The 23,629-nt window shown below is 33.1% G+C and overlaps 2 protein-coding genes across 3 annotated transcripts in view; one reads left to right on the top strand and one right to left on the bottom strand.

Annotated features, from left to right (window-relative positions):
* Positions 1-184: 184 nt before the first annotated feature.
* On the top strand, positions 185-11,354 carry LOC138305500 (BTB/POZ domain-containing protein 6-like). Of its 2 annotated transcripts, XM_069245755.1 has the most exons (5): positions 214-288; positions 781-1,084; positions 2,811-3,072; positions 4,705-5,080; positions 10,614-11,354. In XM_069245755.1, exons 3-5 carry the CDS (start codon positions 2,816-2,818, stop codon positions 11,262-11,264), a joined length of 1,284 nt encoding a protein of 427 aa, XP_069101856.1. In that variant the 5' UTR covers positions 214-288; positions 781-1,084; positions 2,811-2,815; the 3' UTR covers positions 11,265-11,354. The 2 variants fall into 2 exon arrangements, with proteins under 2 accessions (XP_069101855.1, XP_069101856.1); XM_069245754.1 differs by lacking the exon at positions 781-1,084 and having other exon boundaries at positions 185-288.
* A 4,829-nt stretch (positions 11,355-16,183) lies between these two features.
* Positions 16,184-23,629, bottom strand: part of LOC138305499 (gamma-glutamyl hydrolase-like) — a 28,871-nt gene continuing 21,425 nt past the window's right edge. Inside the window, exons 6-10 of the mRNA XM_069245753.1 lie at positions 22,507-22,642; positions 21,479-21,585; positions 20,932-21,025; positions 19,179-19,316; positions 16,184-16,470 (exon numbers count right to left, since the gene is read on the bottom strand). Of these exons, the coding sequence (XP_069101854.1) occupies positions 16,343-16,470; positions 19,179-19,316; positions 20,932-21,025; positions 21,479-21,585; positions 22,507-22,642 (603 nt within the window). The 3' untranslated portion in view covers positions 16,184-16,342. The remainder of the gene's footprint in view (positions 16,471-19,178; positions 19,317-20,931; positions 21,026-21,478; positions 21,586-22,506; positions 22,643-23,629) is intronic.

Raw genomic sequence — 23,629 nt, 5'->3', positions numbered from 1 at the left:
GGATATGTATTAGAAAAATAATCAAATAATTTTTAATCAAAACGACCAGTTGGAAATATATTTTGTGGTTAAGACCATATGTTCTACCCGTTTTATAAACAAATGGTTTATTATCTTAACTCATATAAAGGAAGAAAGAAAACATGAATATTACTTAAACTTCGCTATTCGTATATTTCGTTAACCCTAAGTGAACCCCATATTACAGAAACCGGGAAAACCCAAACGACAATTACTTTCGGTTTGGATTTTACAGCTTTTCACACAAAAGAAGTTCACGAAAGATCTGTAAGTAATAAAGTATAAGTATTAAGACTTTGATCGTTAATATGACAACCACATCATCTTCTATGCATACTAAAACAGTAGTGTCCAAATTTAGGAATACCTGATAAGTCTATCTGGACAATAAAAACTGCTAAGTGGATGTTAGACTGGTCACCAGACCCTTTTTGTTGATAAGACTTTCTCAGCAGAGTTCGTTTCTATATTATCTCCCCTAGGACTTTCAAAATCGTCCAGGTCAGGGAATAAAGTGTGATTAACTGATAATTGTAAATGTTTACTTTAAAATGTCAAAGCTATGTTTTTATGGCTCCTGATCATTATATTTTTACAGTGTACATTACATGACATATAGCTTTAATAAGCACAATTATCACCAGGTAGCGTATGAATGATTAGGGTCCATTGGACCCATGTGTATTTATTTTTAAATCTCTTCTAGCTGCCGATGTTTGCAGTGACCTGACTCATATAAGTTTAATGTCCTATTAACAGCCAGGGTCATTTATGGACGTGACAGGTTTATTGGTAGAGGAAAGCTCGAGTACCCAGAGAAAACCACCGACCATTTTAGGCAATCCAAAACATTGATTAAGGGTATATCTAATATATATACATTTTGCACTGACATGGACTCAGTAACCATGTTTTCTATAGTATTATCATTATCAGTGTATCAGCGATTCTATTGTTACGGGAATGGTCGATGGCGTAGCAACGGTGTCTTCCCACTCAGCCAACATATCCTATTTTAACATTAGGAGGAGGAACAATAGAGAACAATAGGGGCTAATTACAGGTAAGTTATAGTCTGTTTTAGAAAATGACTTACCTGTATTTACCTGTGCTACACTTGTACCATAAGGACACAGTAGGTACTTTAGTACTCTACTTTTATTCTGATATTATTTTTCTAAAATAAAAATCACATTTTCCATGTAAAGATCTATTATTTTATTCAAAACTTACAGATAGTTAATTTTCCACATCTTGATGACAATCTAACAATCATTTTGTAAATCTATATATATTTGCTTTCTGAGCATTTAGATTTTTCCCTTTAATTAGATGATAGAAACTGTTTTATAATACTGCTGTAATATAGTTATTTTTCATTAGCCTATTCTTATATATAGGTTTTCATATAAATGCAGATGCTGAGAAATTGTATGTAAAATACTAGTAAAACAATGATTATCTTATATAGACTTATATATTTAAGCCAATTTCTAAAATATGAAAGAAAATAATGCCAAATGGTTTACAAAACGGTGAACATATATATACCACACTTTACATGTACATGTATATATATATAAGTGTCTAGATTACACATGGGAAACAAATAAGTAGATAGTTTAATAACACAACAGTAAAACTGTAATTTTCTTAATCGTTTTCGTTTTATCATCTATATCATCATAGAAAAACCTCTTAAGACTTAGATGCCATAATACCATTGAAACTATTAACGTTTTTTTTCCTGAGTTGAATGATATCCCTTTGGTATAGATACTTCTAGTCATGAGATGTTCAACAAATCTCTGTTAAGCCTGTTATTTCCATGATTATCTAATTTATCCCTCAGTCGGTGTAGATTCCTTAAATCTACTGTATGTTAAAAGATTGTTACACCATTATTTACTTTAATGAATTCTCAAAATTTGAAACAAATATAAAAAAATTAAGTCAACTTCCTCCAAAATAACTGAAAATTGAGACAAAGCAGCATATATATAGTCGGAGTGACGTTGGGATACACATGTATAGCTATCCGAAAACTGATGAGCTAAAAAGTGTAAATTTGTTTGTAAATATACATTGTAAATGTGATATGCAATGTATCAGAAACTGACAACAGGTTTCATTACTTGAATACATCAAAACCAAAAATCTTTCCTAAATAGGAAAACAAAAGAAAGCATATGTGTTCAAATATATTTGGGATTAATTAAGATATTAAAATTAATTTTAATAAAATGTAAATTACCGATTAATTAAATAAACCAGAAAAAAACTTTTACATTTGGTACACACCATTTTTTTAAATTTATAATTTCATAAGAAATATATTTTCATTGGATACAGCTAAATTCTGCTTCCCTTTTTACCTTTACACCTGGAATTAATCGACATAGTTGATACAGACTATAGCCAACTTTTACACAGGTAAACTCAGGTAAAATTTATATAGCAAAAATAACATGTTGGCTGAGTGGGAATGAACCGTAGCAACGTGGGGTCATGACCCCACTTTTGGTGGGAACATATGAATGGCTCGATTCCAATCAACTGTTCAATCGAATTCGTTGACGATGACGGGAGAGAAACATCTGGGTGTTTTAATAAAAAAAATATGCAACTGCCGCGAGAATAAATAATATTCTTATAGTGAAAAATTGTAAATATAAGGAAAATATTATCGCCAGGGTTACATAATTTACACGTGCTCCATTATCATTATACCCTCATAACCTCAACAAAATAAAAAGATTATTCCTCATGTTTTCATTTGTTTACCTTAGCAACGATGGCAACCTCATCACCTCCTTCCGACTGGCAAGTTGGGAAGACACTGTCAGAATGTTTCGATCACCTACTGTCTTCCGGCATATCAAGTGACGTCACTTTTATTGTCGGCGAGGAAAAGACCCGGATTTTCGCCCACAAGCTGGTACTTCTTAGCAGAAGTCCGGTATTCTATGCCATGTTTGAAGGTCCGATGGCTGAAAAAGGGGAAATAACTATTCCAGATATATCTCCAGAAATATTCAGAATATTTCTAAGGTAAAGCTTAATTCCAAATAATTACAATAAGTTGTTCTGTTCTATCAAGGCAAGCATGTCCCAATGTCAGATTCGATGAAAGTCAGAATATGAATAGTTTGTGTCTAGTTTTTGTTGGTTTTATCAAGGGAAAGACACGTTAGCAGAAGGGTCAACAATCATTTTTTTCCAAGTTAGTCCGGTTTTGAATTCAGTTTTCTTTGTTTAATTTTGTTTTAAGTTCTTAAAATAGTCAGTATCAATAAATGATATGACAATATAAAGATTTGAAGAAAACTGGAATTACTGGGGTCCAGTTTCATTAACATTCCTTAACTTTAAGGAATTCCTTAACCTAAAATTATCCATAAGAAATCATTACAGAAGTCAAATCTGAAGTTAAGGAGACTTCCTTGAAATCCGTAATGCTTACCTATGTAGAATTTTAAGTTAAGATATTCCTTAAATTTGAGGAATGTTCATGAAACTGGGCCCTGTGGTTCGTACTTGGCAACTGATACTTGTGGAATTAAACAAATTCGATTTTCGATGGCACAGTGTACATATATTACGTAATGCATAAACATCTGTAACGTGTTTGAGTTCGTACCAGGTCTTTTCCTGGGTTGGGGTGTTAGCGGTAGCAAATATATACAAAGGAACCGCTGGTCTACCTTGACCAACACATTACAAATCCCTATGACATGTGAACTAAGAAAGAAACATGCACTGTGTACCTCACAGTTACTCAATGAACAACATACAGATAGAAAGAAACATGTACCAAGTGATCATATAACAATAGCCTACTATACACTGTGTCAGCACCCTGTACATATGCACCCTGTACTGCTGTGTACTCTGTATCTGTGAACCATGTACACCTATACACCCTGTACTCTGTGACGTGCACCTTGTACCCTTATACCATGTACCCTGTGCACCCTGTACTGGTATGTACCCTGTGCCTGTGCACCCTGTACTGGTATGTCCCCTGTGTCTGTGAACCATGTACACCTATACACCCTGTACTCTGTGACGTGCACCTTGTACCCTTATACCATGTACCCTGTGCACCATGTACTGGTATGTACCCTGTGCCTGTGCACCCTGTACTGGTATGTCCCCTGTGTCTGTGCACTATGTACACTTACACACCATGTACCCTATACCTGTGCACCCTGTACTGGTATGTACCCTGTGCCTATGCACCCTGTACTTCTTTACACCATGTACCCTGTGCCTGTGCACCCTGTACTCTTATCCTCAGTACTCTTAGCAACTGGTATGCCTTGGGGGTATTACTGGATTTACCTTTGTTATTGCGTCAGCGCTATATATAGTAGTGTCCACTTGAAAAGCTGGAGCAGGAGTGATACTGGAGAGCTGGGTTCTCCACTTATATAGTCAGCATCAACCAATCAGATTTCAACCAATCAGAATGCACCATTGCATTATACTCAAGCCAAGCTGATACTGTTGATCAACCGAACCAGTGCTGATATAAGTAGGTTATGGTCTTCAAATGAACCATTCAGCTATATATACAAAATAACTTAACTGTGGGCGACCTATTTCTGTCACACATATAACTATCACAAATATGATTAAATAAAGATATGCTTTAAAGTTGTATATTATGTTGTGTTTCAGGTATCTGTACACAGACAACATCGAGTTGACGGACAAAAACGTCGTCCCTGTCTTTAATGTGGGTAGAAAGTACTGTGTTGATATTCTCATTTCTCTCTGTGAAGCATTCCTGTCAAATAATCTAACGACAGACAACGCATGCGCGCTGCTTGAACAAGCTCACGTGTTCATGATGGAAAGTCTGCAGGAAGACTGCTTTAAATTCATTGTAAAAAATGGCTACGACATTTTGAAGTCCGTTAGCTTCACCGAACTTTCTCACTACTGTATGGCACGCATAACAGGGTCTGATGAGTTGATAACGATACGCGAGGAAAACGTTTATGAAGCTGTGATGAGATGGGCGGAAGCAGAATGTTCTCGACAGAAAATTGAGGTACATGTTTTCCTTCGTCAGCTTATACACGTGTTGTTCCATAATTTGATTTAAGTTATGTATATCGAGTTACATTTATTGAATTACGTTAAGTATCAAATTATCGATTTACGTATATCGTATCGATTTACGTATATCGAGTATCGAGTTATGTACATAGAGTTACGGATATCGTATCGATTTACGTATTTCGAGTTACATATATCGAGTTTCGAGTTATATATATCAAGTTATGAATATCGAGTTACGTATATCGAGTAACGTAAACTATCGAGTTGCGTATATCAGTTACGCATATATCAAGTTACGTATTTCGAGTTACTTATATCGAGTTACGTTAAGTGTCGAGTAACGTATATCCTATAACGTTACGTATTTTGAGTTACGTAAAGTATCGAGCTATGTATATCAAGTTACGTAATTCGAGTTACGTATATCAAGTTAAACAAATCGAGTAACGTATACCAAGTTACGTAAATAGAGTTATGTATATCAAGTAACATATATGGAGTTACAGATATCAAGTTACGTATATAGAGTTACGTATATCAAATTACGTATATCGAGTTACGTAAATCGTGTAACGTATATCAAGTAACGTATATCGAGTAATGTATATCAAGTTACGTCAATCGAATTATGTATATCAAGTTACGAATATCAAGTTACGTATATCAAGTTATATAAATCGAGTTACATATCGAGTTACGTATATCAAGTAATGTATATCAAGTTAAGTATATCGAGTAACGATATAAAGTTACGTAAATCGAGTTACGAATATCAAGTTACGTATATCAAGTTATATAAATCGAGTTACATATCGAGTTACGTAAGTACGTCAAGTATATCGAGTTATTATCAAGTAACGTATATCGAGTTATGTATATCAAGTTACGTATATCGAGCTACGTAATGCAAGTTACGTTAATCAAGTTACATATATCGAGTTACTTATATCAAGTTACGTAAATCGAGTTACGTATATCAAGTTACGTATATCGAGTTATGTAAATCAAGTTACGTTTATCGAGCTACGTAATGTAAGTTACGTTAATCAAAATACATATATCGAATTACGTATATCAAGTTACGTATATCGAGTTACGTAAATCGAGTTACGTATATCAAGTTACGTATATCGAGTTACGTATATTAAGCTACGTATATCGAGTTACGTAAATTGAGATATGTATATCGAGTAACGTATATCAAGTTACGTAAATCGAGTTATGTATATCAAGTTACGTATATCGAGTTACGTATATCAAATTACGTATATCGTGTTACGTATATCAAGTTACGTATATCAAGTAACGTAAATCGAGTAACGTATATCAAGTTACGTAAATCGAGTTATGTATATCATGTTACGTATATCGAGTTACATATATCAAGTTACGTATATCGAGTTCCGTAAATTGAGTTATGTATATCAAATTAAGTATATCGAGTAACGTATATAAAGTTACGTAAATCGAGTTACGAATATCAAGTAACGTATATAAAGTTACGTAAATCGAGTTACGAATATCAAGTTACGTATATCAAGTTATATTAATCGAGTTACATATCGAGTTACGTATATCAAGTAAAGTAAATCGACTTAGTATATCAAATTATATAAATCGAGTTACGTATATCAAGTTACGTAAGTCAAGTTTAGTTAATCAAGTTACATATTTCGAGTTACGTATATTAAGTTACGTTAAACGAGTTACTTATCGAGTTACGTATATCAATTTACGTATATCGAGTTACGTATATCAATTTACGTATATCGAGTTATGTATATCAAGTTACGTATATCGAGCTACGTAATGCAAGTTACGTAAATCAAGTTACATATATCGAGTTATGTATATAAAGTAACGTAAATCGAGTTACGTTTATCAAGTTACGTATATCGAGTTACGTATATCGAGTTACGTAAATCGAGTTACGTATATCGAATTACGTATATCGAGTAACGTATAGCGAGTTACGTTTATCAAGTTACGTATATCAAGTTGCATATATCGAGTTACGTATATCGAGTAACGTATATCAAGTTACGTAAATCAATTTATGCACATCGAGTTACGTGTATCAACTACGTATCTCGAGTTACATAATTCGAATTAGGTATATCAAGTTACGTTAATCGAGTAACGTATATCAAGTTTAACAAATCGAGTAACGTATATCAAGTAACGTGAATCGTGTTACGTAAATATATGGAGTTACGGATATCAAGTTACGTATATCGAGTAACGTATATCAAGTTACGTAAATCGAGTTATATATATATCAAGTTACGTATATACGTATATCAAGTTACGTATATCGAGTAACGTATATCAAGTTACGTATATCGAGTAGCATATATCGAGTTACGTATATCAGTGTACGTATATCAAGTTACGTATATATCAAGTAACGTATATCAAGTTACGTATATCGAGTTACATATATCAAGTTACGTATATCGAGTTACGTAAATCGAGTTACGTTTATCAAGTTACGCATATCGAGTTACGTATATCAAGTTACGTATATCGAGTTACGTATATCATGTTACGTATATCGAGTTACGTATATCAAGTTACGTATATCGAGTTACGTAAATCGAGTTACGTTTATCAAGTTACGCATATCGAGTTACGTATATCAAATTACGTATATCGAGTTACGTATATCATGTTACGTATATCGAGTTACGTATATCAAGTTACGTGTATCGAGTTACGTAAACTATATCAAGTAACGTATATCGAGTAACCTAAATCGAGTTAGGTATATCAAGTTACGTATATCAAGTTACGTAAATCAATTTATGTATATCGAGTTACGTGTATCAACTACGTATATCGAGTTACGTTTATCAAGTTACGTGTATCGAGTTACGTATATTAAGTTACGTATATCGATTTACGCCAATCGAGTTAGGTAAATCAAGTTACGTATATCAAGTAACGTAAATCAAGTAACGTATATCGAGTTACGTATATCAAGTTATGTATATCAAGTTACGTATATCTATTTACTTATATCGAGTTACGTGTCAAGTTACGTATAAAGAGTTACATATATTAAGTTACGTAAATCGAGTTACGTAAATCGAGTTACGTATATCAAGTTACGTTAATCGAGTTACGTATAGCGAGTTACGTAAATTGAGGTACGTATATCGAGTAACGTATATCAAGTTACATTATTCGAGTTACGTATATCAAGTTAAACAAATCGAGTAACGTATATCAAGTTACGTGAAACGTGTTATGTATATCAAGATACGTATATCAAGTTACGTAAATAGAGTTACGTATATCAAGTAACATATATGGAGTTAGGGATATCAAGTTACGTATATCGAATTACGCATATCAATTTACGTATATCGAGTTACGAATATCGAGTTACGTAAATCGTGTAACGTATATCAAGTTACGTATATCGAGTAACGTATATCAAGTTACGTAAATCGAGTTATATATATATATATATATCAAGTTACGTATATACGTATATCAAGTTACGTATATCGAGTAACGTATATCAAGTTACGTATATCGAGTTACATATATCAAGTTACGTATATCCAGTAACGTATATCAAGTTACGTAAATCGAGTTATGTATATCAAGTTACGTATATCGAGTAGCATATATCGAGTTACGTATATCAAGTTACGTTTATCGAGTTACGTATATCAAGTTACGTTTATCGAGTTACATATATCAAGTTACGTATATCGAGTTACGTAAATCGAGTAATGTTTATCAAGTTATGTATATCGAGTTACGTATATCAAGTAATGTATATCGAGTTACGTAAATCGAGTTAGGTATATCAAGTTACGTATATCAATTTACATAAATCAATTTATGTATATCGAGTTACGTGTATCAACTACGTATACCGAGTTACATAAATCGAGTTACGTATATCAAGTTACGTATATCAAGTTATGTATATCAAGTTACGTATATCTAGTGTCTTATATCGAGTTACGTGTGTCAAGTTACGTATTAGGAGTTACGTTTATCAAATTACGTAAATCGAGTTACCTATATTAAGTTACACATATGGAGTTACGTTTATCAATCTACGTATATCGAGTTACGTAAATAGAGTTACGTATACCAAGTTACGTAAATCGAGTAACGTATATCAAGTTAAATATATAGAGTTATGTATATCAAGTTACGTTAATCGAGTTACGTATATCAAGTTACGTAAATCAAGTTAGGTAAATCGAGTTACGTATATCAAATTACGTAAATCGAGTTACGTATATCGAGTTAGAAAAATGACTATATTTATGTTCATGCATGACAGCTAGAACACTAAATTAATGAATAGCAATATAACTGATATAATCATACGATGTGCTATAAGCGAACGGCTATACGTTATTTGACTGAATATCGATTCATATTTCTTGAAACCGAAAAAAATCCATACGACTCTTTAGGTCACATGATTCTGTCCATTATGTAATAGATCAAAATGAATTCCGCGTTTTAATGAAGTCATTCAAAAACGACGTGTCCTTATCAAATATGACGTGTTCATTTCCTGTTTGATTGCCCTCTATTCATAACAATAGGCTTTCTTTTCTAGCAGTATTTTTTTAAGATTTCAATGGCTAATTGCTTTCGGAGGCCTTAAAACAGTTCTAAATAATTGTACCGTGGAAATGAATTCTCTTCTGAACAAAAAAAAAACACTTTTTTAGTTTAACAATAAAATTGTAAGCATTTATCTGTCTTCCAGCTAATTAATCATGAAAATATAAAACACAAACAAAAATATCATTGAACATTTTTCACGCTGAAAGTATATGCCTTGTTACTCTAGTGTATGTCATATTTATTCTTTGTTTCCGTAATACAGAACTGTATAAGTATGGGTAAATTGTGGGCTAGTGTAAACCGTACAATATCATGAAAGTCTCGGTGCGCGAATATCAAAATACTCTAGATGAATCAATGCCGTACGTATTTCGTGTGTAAGACGTAATGTATGGTTACGGACAAAGAAAAACATTACAATTCTTTGGGGAGTCCTGTTTTAATCCTTCCTCAATAGACTTCCGCTATGTATGTAGAATGTTGTCATTAATAGTTCATGTCACTGTGTGCTCTCGCTACATTATGTTTAACTTTGTTGTACGCATTTAGTATCACGTCCGGAACTCCTAATCAGGTCTCCGGGTTTTCTTTTATAATACAATTAGTTGTTAGATCACCGCCATTTGCATGAGTTGTGTTTCGTGTTTTGACTGACCCCAAGATATTACAATATATTTAAGACTGTATCCGTATTCCTGGGCCCGGCACCATAAAACTTTCTCATACAATTTTTTTACTCAAGCATATGGAAAATCATATACTTGAGAAAGTTTAAGAAAGTTTAAAGGTGCCGGGTCCTGATCTACAGAAGGTTTTACTAATCATCATGATATCCAAACCATAGATAAACACGATATACATGTAAAACACATTATTTGATTGTGTCATGGGCTGTGTGTCAATTTCATTTATTTCAGAAAACAGCGGAGAACATCCGAGTCGTTCTTGGGGAATCTCTGTATAACGTACGCTTTCTACATATTGGAGAGGAATTCTTCTTCCGTAGAATCTGTTCTGATAAGGTTATCACAGGAGAGGACGCACTTGATATCATCAATCATAGGAAAAACAAAACGGCGTTGACATCTGAGAAATTAGATAAGAAAAGGAGATCAAAAACAGTTCCGAAGAGATATTATAGGAACGGGCCAGTATTTCATACACAGTGGATTGCACAAGCTGTGAACGAGGCTATATCATTCAAGTCTTCTGTAGATTTATATCTGTTTGGATTTGGGTCGTTTTTCACCAAAGTCGACGGCAGTAGCGTCGATTTCAAAATATATGAGGATGAAGTCTGTCTTGTTGAGGACACACAACCACGAGGAAGCCCGCAGCCTGACAAACCAAACATGGGGGATGTTCTGTTAGATACTCCGATCAGGATACATGCTGGGAAAACTTACACTGTTCTAGAACATTCACATTATGCTGTGCAGCATTATTTTGAAAACGGCATTATTGATGTCTCTCATGAAGACGTAACCATTCAATTTATCAATAGTTCTAAAAGCGTTTATACAAACACAAACAGGGGACAGATACCGTATGTGCTTCTATCTGGATGAAGCGCTTCGTCTGACTGTTACCCGGATGACGAGGAGAAAGAACGACTGACGACGTCATCTGATATTGTTGACAATTAGTAAATAGAAATTGAATTCTATTGTCCAAAAGATATCAGGTAACTGATGAAGAAAGCTGTGAAAATCATTCGAATCAGGTATGATGACAGAGAAACACGTTCAAATGATGCAAACACGTTATAATAATCATAGGTTACAACACAGAATCTATGTACTGCAATATTGTTTTTATGCCTTGTGTGTGTTCAGATGGCAACGTTTCTGCAGAAATCACTTTATAATTACTAATAACAGTGTAAAAATGTGAAATGGAGTTGTAGACCTCAACTTAGCTTCATGATCTAAGTTCTTCACTTCAATGCACTGTATAATTATGTAAATATAGTGATTTTTGGCAGTACTTACAAAAATCATTTTCATCTCTTATTTGTGCTTGTAAAATTATAACCTTTGTATTGTAGGTTTGTAATTTTCCAAATGTTGGTAATATTTGGTGGTGATATTGAACAGTTCTTCTTGATTCGTGAGCATGAAAAATACGGCACATATAACTTTAAAAAGATAATTATATGAGATGCGAGAATGAACGCCAAATACAATACGGTATACATGTTGCGAGAATCATTGTATAACTGTAAAATTGATGATGATGATAATGATATAATACTTTTGCAGATATATGTGATAATTTAGGAATGGGTAAATAATACAATTTGTCTAAATATCAACACATACAGAGTATGAGAACAATAGTTTAATGTACACTCTAGTGTTAATAGATATGATGTGATAATGTAGTGAAGACATTAATGTGAAATTGAATATAAATTTTTCGATGGTATATAGTACAAAGAATTTTCTGTTTAATGCATTGGTAATCAGATTTAATAAAAATAATTTACTGTAGTTATACCTGAGGTGTGAGTGAATTTTCTATGTGTACTTGCCATGCTATTGTCTGTACTGTATTGTATAGATTTGCACCACTGATGAACCAAAGTAATGATGAACTAAAGTGATTATTTATATATTTAAAGCTGAAAATGAAAGTTATCAATTTTTGTTTATGTATTCTCATTAGTCTTCTGGCAGAATTCTCAAAGATAATTCAAATCGGGAAATGGAGGAAAATTCAAGTCACGTTTAACTACCCATATGCGTATAGAGCAAACTGGTTTTGTTGTTTTCTTATCTCAACATTTTGACGGACAATGTACCAAAAGTGTATATGATAGTCAGAAAAGCATTCACGCATTGCCAAATTCCATATTCCATTTAAGGACAAATATTGAAATGTAAACTTGCCGACAGCCTGACAGTTGAAAGTTGGTCGAATATATGCATATTTATCTGGGATTACATAAAGGATATTAATTAATCTGAATTTTCGCAACATATTTTTTCCTTTCTTAATCTTATAATCTGTTTGTATTCATGTACATGCATTTGGATTTTTGAGATTGATATTAGAATTACAAAATATTAATGGATAGATATTGGGTAAACTTTGTGTATGATTGTGTTGCTCATTAATGTACTCACACGTAATTAAATGTCGATGTACATTGTTATACCGTATATTGGAATATTTTGGCGTCGTGAAATTTTGGCGTTTTTGTATCAAATTAGGGTGGTTTAATTTTGGTTTGTTTAAAGTTGGCGTTTTCCTATGTTTTATAATTGGCGCATAACTTACTTGTTTCGCAGAGTGAAACAATGAAAAACTGGTGTGATTTTATTTAAAGCCATATCGATATTTAGACAAACTTAAACAAATAATTAAGTAATCAAATGTTGGTGTGTGTGAATTTTTGGCGCTTTGGTGCCAAACGAATATACTGCAGTCTCCCAAAACACGTACCTCGCACAACATACACGCAACACACCGCATACATGGGAGGCCGTCCTTACACGACCATAGCTGTTAATAGGACGTTAATTAATCAAACAAACAAACAAACAAACAAAGCAAAGGGAGCCTAAATATGACCACATCCAAAATATCCAAATTTACCTTATAATATTCCAATTGGCGCATTCCAATGGCGTCACATTGTTTACGGGTTATACGATGTGTCTTCACTCGCTCTCATGACAACGACATTTTGTATTTTCCTTCGATATTATTAATGTTTTAATGCTTTAGTTGATGATATATCCAATAATATATCATTAAAAATACAAGAAAATTAACAAGTTAAGCAATCTGCATTTTCATCAATCGTTACATTTGTCGTCGTGATTTTACCAGTGTTGAATCGACCAGTACCGTATTCGACCCAATAAGCGCCCCTCCCCCCTTTTGAGGCCTCAATTTCAATTGCCCAGGCATATATAAGGACCAAAACTACATAAAACGGTATAAATTTGCAATAATTTTGACTCATTAGCACCTTTTCATTTTGATCAATTTTTAAGCGCTCTGGGCGCTTATTGGGTCGAATACGGTATGTCTTTTTAATATAAAACCGATAGAGCTTTATGACAGAATTATCTGCCCTTATTGATAGGTATTGATTGTGATTGCTAAGTCACGTTTTCATGACTGTAACGCTTGTATCTTTTCGCACAAAAATCGACGACATTACACGATGTAATGACGTCACAATTGATACCTTCCCCAAAGAAAAATAACTGTAATATGAAAAGACGGATTTTCCCTGACTGCTAATGTTTAATATTTAGTGTTTTTCGCGGATTTTGATATGAGCGGTTTTTAATTGCCAACCAAATACGCAAATATAAATCACGGAAATAAATTAGGTGGTTTGCAGTATAATAGTACATCATGTATTGACAGACATAACAAAGCATGTATACGTGATAAAAAGGCTAAATTCCGACTGCACTAATGATATAATACTTTTGCAGATATATGTGATAATTTAGGAATGGGTAAATAATACAATTTGTCTAAATATCAACACATACAGAGTATGAGAACAACACTGCAGTGTTAATAGATATGATGTGATAATGTAGTGAAGACATTATAATGTGAAATTGAATATAAATTTTTCGATGGTATATAGTACAAAGAATTTTCTGTTTAATGCATTGGTAATCAGATTTAATAAAAATAATTTACTGTAGTTATACCTGAGGTGTGAGTGTATTTTCTATGTGTACTTGCCATGCTATTGTCTGTACTGTATTGTATAGATTTGCACCACTGATGAACCAAAATAATAAAGAACTAAAGTGATTATTTATATATTTAAAGCTGAAAATGAAAGTTATCAATTTTTGTTTATGTATTCTCATTAGTCTTCTGGCAGAATTCTTAAGGATAATTCAAATCGGGAAATGGAGGAAAATTCAAGTCATGTTTAACTGCCCATATGCGTATAGAGCAAACTGGTTTTGTTGTTTTCTTATCTCAACATTTTGACGGACATATACCAAAAGTGTATATGATAGTCAGAAAAGCATTCACGCATTGCCAAGTTTCGTATTCCATTTAAGGACAAATATTGAAATGTAAACTTGCCGACAGCCTAACATTTGAAAGTTGGTCGAATATATGCATATTTATCTGGGAAAACATAAAGGATATTAATTAATCTGAATTTTCGCAACATATTTTTTCCTTTCTTAATCTTATAATCTGTTTGTATTCATGTACAGGCATTTGGATTTTTGAGATTGATTAGAATTACAAAATATTAATGGATAGATATTGGGTAAACTTTGTGTATGATTGTGTTGCTCATTAATGTACTCACACGTAATTAAATGTCGATGTACATTGTTATACCGTGTATTGGGATATTTTGGCGTCGTGAAATTTTGGCGTTTTTGTATCAAATTAGGATGGTTTAATTTTGGTTTGTTTAAAGTTGGCGTTTTCCTATGTTTTATAATTGGCACATAACTTACTTGTTTCGCAGAGTGAAACAATGAAAAACTGGTGTGATTTTATTTAAAGCCATATCGATATTTAGACAAACTTAAACAAATAATTAAGTAATCAAATGTTGGTGTGTGTGAATTTTTGGCGCTTTGGTGCCAAACGCAAAGGGAGCCTAAATATGACCACATCCAAAATATCCAAATTTACCTTATAATGTTCCAATTGGCGCATTCCAATGGCGTCACATTGTTTACGGGTTATACGATGTGTCTTCACTCGCTCTCATGACAACGACATTTTGTATTTTCCTTCGATATTATTAATGTTTTAATGCTTTAGTTGATGATATATCCAATAATATATCATTAAAAATACAAGAAAATTAACAAGTTAAGCAATCTGCATTTTCATCAATCGTTACATTTGTCGTCGTGATTTTACCAGTGTTGAATCGACCAGTACCGTATTCGACCCAATAAGCGCCCCTCCCCCCTTTTGAGGCCTCAATTTCAATTGCCCAGGCATATATAAGGACCAAAACTACATAAAACGGTATAAATTTGCAATAATTTTGACTCATTAGCACCTTTTCATTTTTATCAATTTTTAAGCGCTCTGGGCGCTTATTGGGTCGAATACGGTATGTCTTTTTAATATAAAACCGATAGAGCTTTATGACAGAATTATCTGCCCTTATTGATAGGTATTGATTGTGATTGCTAAGTCACGTTTTCATGACTGTAACGCTTGTATCTTTTCGCACAAAAATCGACGACATTACACGATGTAATGACGTCACAATTGATACCTTCCCCAAAGAAAAATAACAGTAATATGAAAAGACGGATTTTCCCTGACTGCTAATGTTTAATATTTAGTGTTTTTCGCGGCTTTTGATATGAGCGATTTCTAATTGCCGACCAAATACGCAAATATAAATCACGGAAATAAATTTAGGTGGTTTGCAGTATAGTACATCATCTATTGACAGACATTACAAAGCATGTATACGTAATAAAAAGGCAACAAAATACTATGTAACAAAAAATAGTCTGACATGGTAGTTTATGACGCACAAATGTTTCTAACAATGTACAAAACAAATGTCGCTGATTTATATTTTGGTTCCACAACGTCCACGGAAAGAACTATTATACGCAACGAATATTTAGTTCTATACAGTAGTGTCCGTCAACAGAGGGGTGGTTCACTTCGTGAATTTGAAATGGTAGACGTCTTCGAATGAACTGTCCTTAGAAAACTGTGGTTTGTAATTATCTATCAAGGCATCGATTTCCTCCTCAATTGTTGGGAAAAAGTGGTAACTCTTCCGGGCTGTAAATAAAAAGTACAGCACTAATCAGCTAAAGCATCCACGTCAATAATACGAAAAAGCAACAAAAGAAATAACAGACAAATTATACAAATATGCTTATTTGAAAATGATGAAAGAATAAAAGAAAAAGTAATAAATCAATCAAAAAAGACGATAGTATACTGTCGTTCTGTATTTAAAGAAAATTTTGATATTGATTTTTGTCACCTTTTCATTGATGTTAATTATTTATATTTTACCTAAAACGTTACTAAAATAGAAAATAATTAATAGAAATAATTCTAGCGATACCTAATGTTACTTTAAAATAAGTACAGCGATACCTGAGATGTTACTTTAAAATAATTATAGCGATACCTGAGATGTTACTTTAAAATAATTATAGCGATACCTGAGATGTTACTTTAAAATAATTATAGTGATACCTGATATGTGACTCAAAATAATTATTGTTTTTTTTTGTAATTTTTTTTTTATTTTTCAAGTTTTCATTAGACATATATCATGACAAAACATATATGACACCGCACACATATACCCTCACTAAAGAGACTCACTCTCAAAATCCACACACACATATCATAGTCATTATACTTATATTTGTATACACATCCAACAGCCATTTACACTCACACATTCTTACTCACACGCATGTACACTCATTAAATATATGTACACCTGTTAAACATCTTAGACTTATATATACACAGAGAATAGAAATATATATAAAAAATGTATATATCTATATTACACATCAGCAGATGACCACATCTACACACAATTACATGCACAAAAACGTACACTCACACACATATTTCATACATAGGATTTCACATAGAAATATACATTCACATTGTTCTACCTTTATACACCAATATGTAACTATCTCACATACACACACACACTCACATTCACACACAGACATATACAATTAAAAACATGATTACAATAAAACATAATATGTCCAATAAATGCCTACAAAGTTTAAACTTCACACACAAATAGTTATTGAAAATACTATAATAATTAATAATTATAGCGATACCTCAGATGTGACTTAAAATAATTATAGCGATACCTGAGATGTTGCTTTAAATAATTATAGTGATACCTGATATATGACTTAAAATAATTATAGCGATACCTCAGATGTGACTTAAAATAATTATAGCGATACCTGAGATGTTACCTTAAAATAATTATAGCGATACCTGATATGTTACTTTAAAATAATTATAGCGATAACTGAGATTTTGCTTTTAAATAACTATAGCCGTATCTAAGATGTTACTTTGAAATAATTACTGCGATACTCGAGATCTTATTTTAAAATAATTATAGCGATACCTCATATGTGACTTTTAAATAATTTTAGTGATACCAAAGTACAGAATGATCTCATTATTGTATCAATATATTGTTAACCCATTAATGGTTTTGATATCCAAATGAATTTATTTGTGCCCTGATTCTCTCAAAACTCTTTTTATCAGCAATTATAAATCAAATTGGAAGACAAGTGTAGCGATAAATTTGTTCTCGTGGGTAGATGAAATGCTATTGTACTTTCATTTTGACTTATTAATGTTTTAGTTCGTATTGTTTTCTCGATTATACGCTAATCCAAGTCCTCGAAATGTTTGGATTGTCTTAAAACTCAAATTTATGGATCAAGAGTTGTCAAACCATGTACTTACACAAGACCCAAAGTTAAATAATTTTAGCGATATCAAATATCAACATTGAAATGAAAGCAACAAATCAAGATGAAAATAAAAATCAATAACTATGGATCGATCTCAAGTCCATTCAATACGCAAGGATGCATTTCGAAAAGGTGAAAAATACATGAAAACTTGAAAATTTGCTGATCTATAGAGATTGCTTCATAAAAACTCCAAACCCTGGTGACAAATGACTAGTATCATTTTGAATGTGCTGATATCTAGAGGTTGCTTTTTTAATAGAATAAAGAGAATGTTATGAGACCTAATGTTCCGAATACGCACAACGCTAATTTCCAATACCATACTTACAAATAACCGTATATATTGGTGGAAACCACAATAAATATGACTATATAACCAATCGTTTTATATAAATATATTCAATAACGAAGATTATTATGATATACAACTGTATTTCAATTTTCACTGAAGTTGGACTGTTTCATTTGCTAATAAACTTGAGTAGGTATAACAAATGTTTTCTTTTCAAGAGTATAAATATCACGAACAGATTTCTACAATTTAAAAAAATAACATTCGAAAACTAAATACGATTGATTGAAAATATAAGTATTGAATCTAACTTTGGTCAATTTCGTGAGCCGATGAATTGAATTCTTGAAACAAATTCAACATGAAGTGCTTCGCAGGTCATTCAATTTGTTTTAAGAGAAACTCAATTCATGAAACTATGAACTCGACCAAAGAAAGTTTAAATCCTTAAATGAGGGGAATGGATCCGAATCAGGAACTAGGTTATCACAAAACATGCTAAATTGTGGACGGAGATATGCAAACCACAGCTTATACATCTAGTCGGATTAAAAGTATTTCCTGATATTATCTGTTTCCTTCGGTAGCAGAGAAATAGTTCACGTCGACAAGACGCAGAGTTTAAGATAGGATTTTAATCACATTCAATATTAAAATATCTATTCACAAAATGGAATCTTTGGAATATTGTATCAAAGATGGCCTACCTTCAGACAGGAAAAATTCTGAGAAATAATGAGCGACTCTGATGGCGTCCGCGTCATGGTTATTGGTAAAACGGAGGTCCCAGTTGTATACATTCTTCTCCGGGTGAAATTGGACCCCGTAAAAGGGATACTTGTAGGCTGGAAGCAAGAAAGAAATGGTGAAACCTATATTCCTCATCAAATGAACCAAATGGGAAGGAGATATTGAAATAAAAGAAAACATATTGAAAAAGCAAAGTAAAACGCAGTAAAATGTGGAACGTATACACGGAAATTACGGCCATTATTGATTACGCCATCCAGTCACCTGTGTTTATATGTATTTTTTTATGTTTGGAATTGAGTTTCAAAAAGATAAGGTCCTAAGATCATAAAAAGTAAGTCTAAAAGTTTTAACCAATCACAGCCCACGTTATTATAAATATTTAAGTCATATTTGATCGGCTATGGTAAAATTGTTTCACGATTCTTCAACATGGTATTTAAGGATTAACTTGAATAGATTTTTTATGTTATGGAGATATAACACAAACATCTGAGTGTACTCTCATCACAAACCGCTTAATCCTTATAATTCAATTTACTAAAGATAAATTCTTCAATATTAAAAGTCGTTTTGAGACTCCTTTGTCTATGAAATCATTACACCGTCTTCTTAGCCAATCAGAAGCAACGTTACAAACGGCGACGCCATTTTTCCTTTATGGGCTGATAAACGAAATTTTTAAGCCAATGAAAAAGCTCGTAACAAGCCAAATTGAATTATTTACGTAAAACATGAAAGCGTCATCGATAACTCTTAACATTGTCCATGTTAATAGAATAATAATCGATACCGAATGGTTTTGTTATGACAATAACGTTAACGTTTGCCACTGCCCAGGCTAGAAGTTTCAACTCTGGTAATTTAAAGGCCCACTACCTTTCCGACAAAAGTAACATAAGAAAAGATATATCGATGATCTAAGATGAGTATACAAGACCTACAAAATGTTCATAGTAAACTATCTTAACAGTGAAGATACATTTCACTGGTTTGCCGTCTGGCGCGGTGATTATCAGCTAACGCCCAGTAATAAGGACGATGGCGGGAAACATAAAAAGACCCGCATTATGCAAATTAATGTTTGATTCATTTTAAGAGTGGTAGTGGGCGACCCCTAAATGCTGATTTTGAAGAAATTTCTTACAACTTAAAAACCAAATCATGTTGAAACTCCCATTTTGTATTGAATTACGCTCCATAAGTTGATAAGTTACAGAGTCACACGTGTTATCCTAATCAAAGAGGATTTTTAGAATTTTAAAATTCGTTAATAAATGTATATATTACATCTTCTTGCCTAACCCTAAGTCACATATTAAATCTTTGAAACTGACACAAACTAAACATCCATCCAGCAGGCTTCGTAAATATATTTTAAGCATTTTAAATATTGTTAATTAATACATTTGACATCTTCTTGTTATTGTAAAAACCCAACCAGAGGCTCCGAAAGATTACACTTTCTATGCAATTGTCCTCCCAAATGAGACTTAAGGAAATTTATTTTGGCATTGGGGTTTTGATTATCATATATACGATTGCCTCAAAGAAGTATGCCGACTTCATATCTCCACGGACTAGAACGTGAACCAATACATTTATCTTCAATATACTAATTCGAGGACAATGTACATCAGTTACAACCAAGGAGTTCCGAGTGTATTCATATATACATATTTCTGTTTTTGTCGATTTTTGTTGACTTACCTTCCATTGCCGAAATGTAAACGTTGTCGTGCATGTCTAGGCTGGTTGACATCACTCGATAAAAACTCGACAATTGACTATTTTCACTGAAATTCTGAAAAATAGGACATCATGGAGCCACGTACTCAATAACCTAGAAAGTGCGGTTTTACGCGGGCAATCAAAATTGCAACAACGAAATACCTTGCAAATAATTATTTGCATATTACAGAGTTATCTGCCCTTGCGGGTAGGTATTGATTGAGACGTCATGTGTCTGCGAGCGTAACGTCATACTTTCCGCAGAAATAGATGTGAATATTGCGCTCACAAAATCATGACGTATCAATCGATACGTACCCGTAAGGGAGCTAATTCTGTAATAGGCCTGTGCAAATATAAGTAGTCAATACAATATTTCATATAAATCATATAAAAAAACCACATTTATTTGATGCAGACATATAGAAATAACGCAATGGATATAAAATGTAAGTAACAATTACAATTTGCAGTAAAAATATGAATTCACACATTTAAGTTTTATGCATCGATAAGGAAATTTCACCTGTGGTGTCAGTCCGTACATATGGAGATTAGAAGTTACATTTTCATTAGCTAAGGCGCTGTATATGTTTTCTGGCAGCTTGTGGAACATTCTGCTTTCTAGGAAATCTTAATTGAACAAACAGAACGGAAATAAAGATTAATTTGTGCGAAACATGGCAAAGTAAAATGAATAAATTGAAAACGAAATTACTCTATTTTCTTCCATATGCAACATTGATTATGTAAACAATTAAAAAAAAGTTTCATGTTATGAAACTTTGATACGGATGTATGAATTGCGAAAACTACCCGATGACTGTTAACAAATGCAATATATTAAGAATACTAACAAAGTCATATATAAAGAAATGCCTATATAATGTTTGACAAATTTAAAGACCTGCTGTGATATTTCTTTGGTTGTGCAGTTTTCCATAGTTACCTCCCTTGAGAGTAGGCATCCATTGAGACATCAGCATTTTGTGAGCAAAGTTCATGTCGTTTTGTCTGAAAAGTATGACGTAACGCTCGTAAACAGCGTTCGAGCGTAACGTCATACTGAACACATGCCGTCACAATCAATACCTACCCGCAAGGGCAGATAATTCTGTAATATAAAATTTAGAATAAGACAGTATATAAAATAACTCATGCTTCTTATTAAAATGTCGTGCTGTTGACAGATCAATACACATAAACAAATCGTTCATTGAATTTGCCATTTATTTGTTTCCATATGATTAAAAAACGTATAAAAATCGTTTAATGGGGAAAAACCCCATTGCGCATCACACATCTTAATTCTGTATTTGCATATTACAGACTTATTTGTCCTTGCAGGAAGTGTTGATTGTAACGTCATGTGTTTGCGAGCATAACGTCATACTTTTGGGAGAAAACGACGTGAATTTCGCTGAAAAAAATGACGTAAGAATCGATACCTTCCCGCAAGGGAGCTAACTCTGTAACATGCAAATACGCTTGAAGCAGGTGAAAGTTCAATGTGGTCATTTCGCCATGACATTCGCAACCTATCGGCACGTTTACCTGGAGTGAAGTCCAGAGGAGCGGGCGTAAAAGATGGTCTATCGGCTAACAGGTTCTTGCCTGCCGTCAGGGCAGACAAGAGTTGTAGCCCCTGACATGTCCCCCAGATAGGAAAATAGTCCCCCTGATCGTAAGCCTGAAACCATGATTAAAACAATGAGAAAGCATTTATGACATAATAAGAACTACATCCTCGATATTCAAGGGGTTCCGATCACGTACGATCTCTCCACTCCTGGACAATCTCATAGTAAAATTGGGGGCAACAGAACAACAGGTAATGTAGTCCTTTGATGTACATCAAAAGAGCAGTATAAAGGTACACTGTGGTTGACTGTGTGGCTTTGCAGTTGGACGTCACTCTCTCTGTAGTCTTCACATGAATTTTTTGTAGGTCTGCAATCAATCTGATTAAAATCATATCTTGATTCTCACGCCGTTTAAAATCATATCTTGATTTTCACGCCGTTTAAAATCATATCTTGACTCTCACGTCGTTTAAAATCATATATTGATTCTCACGCCGTTTGAAATCATATCTTGATTTCCATGCCCTTCCGGTAATGGTTAGAACTCTCTGATGTACAGAGAGATGCTTAACCGGAACGGCGTAAGAATCAAATTATGATTTTAATCAGATTGGCCTGGCATTGGTTCTGAATTTTTTACTCTCAGATAGCGCAGGGGTGTAGAGATCGTAAGTGATAGGAACCTATGGAGTATCGAGGATGTAAGAAAGGTGGTGAGCACAACACTTAAAGTTACATCCTGTTTTCAATGTATATTGTATGCATCACTATGAACAGTCCATGCTTCCAACTCACATTTTTGTTTTCCAAAAATCCTAACAATGAAATTAGATGAATTGGGTGATTCGGTAGAATCATATGCGTCATTTTCAGTAAAATTCTGTTTTATTTAGGAGAAGCATCTCAGTTAAATGTTTGATACCTTAACGATGAAAACGAAAGCTGTGTTATAAATTGTTTTTAAAACTCTTTACTTGCGTGATGGGAGGATGAATGTCTTGTAACAGCACACTGTATTTTTTTCTAAATATGAATTTCCAAATACCATAAACAATACGCAATAATTTTTTTTTTTTTCATACTAAATCCGGCTT

This window comes from Argopecten irradians, chromosome 13, assembly GCF_041381155.1.
Source record: "Argopecten irradians isolate NY chromosome 13, Ai_NY, whole genome shotgun sequence".
Taxonomy (NCBI): Eukaryota; Metazoa; Mollusca; class Bivalvia; order Pectinida; family Pectinidae; genus Argopecten; species Argopecten irradians.
The sequence above is the reverse complement of the archived record's forward strand: the minus strand, read 5'-3'. Positions and strand labels throughout refer to the sequence as shown.

What these genes read in the sequence shown, in the direction of transcription:
- LOC138305500 (XM_069245754.1), top strand. Translation starts at nt 2,816, where the DNA reads ATGGCAACCTCATCACCTCCTTCCGACTGGCAAGTTGGGAAGACACTG. An exon ending in ATATTCAGAATATTTCTAAG is followed by an intron (nt 3,073 to 4,704) that starts GTAAAGCTTAAT and finishes GTTGTGTTTCAG; the next exon opens with GTATCTGTACACAGACAACA. An exon ending in GTTCTCGACAGAAAATTGAG is followed by an intron (nt 5,081 to 10,613) that starts GTACATGTTTTC and finishes CATTTATTTCAG; the next exon opens with AAAACAGCGGAGAACATCCG.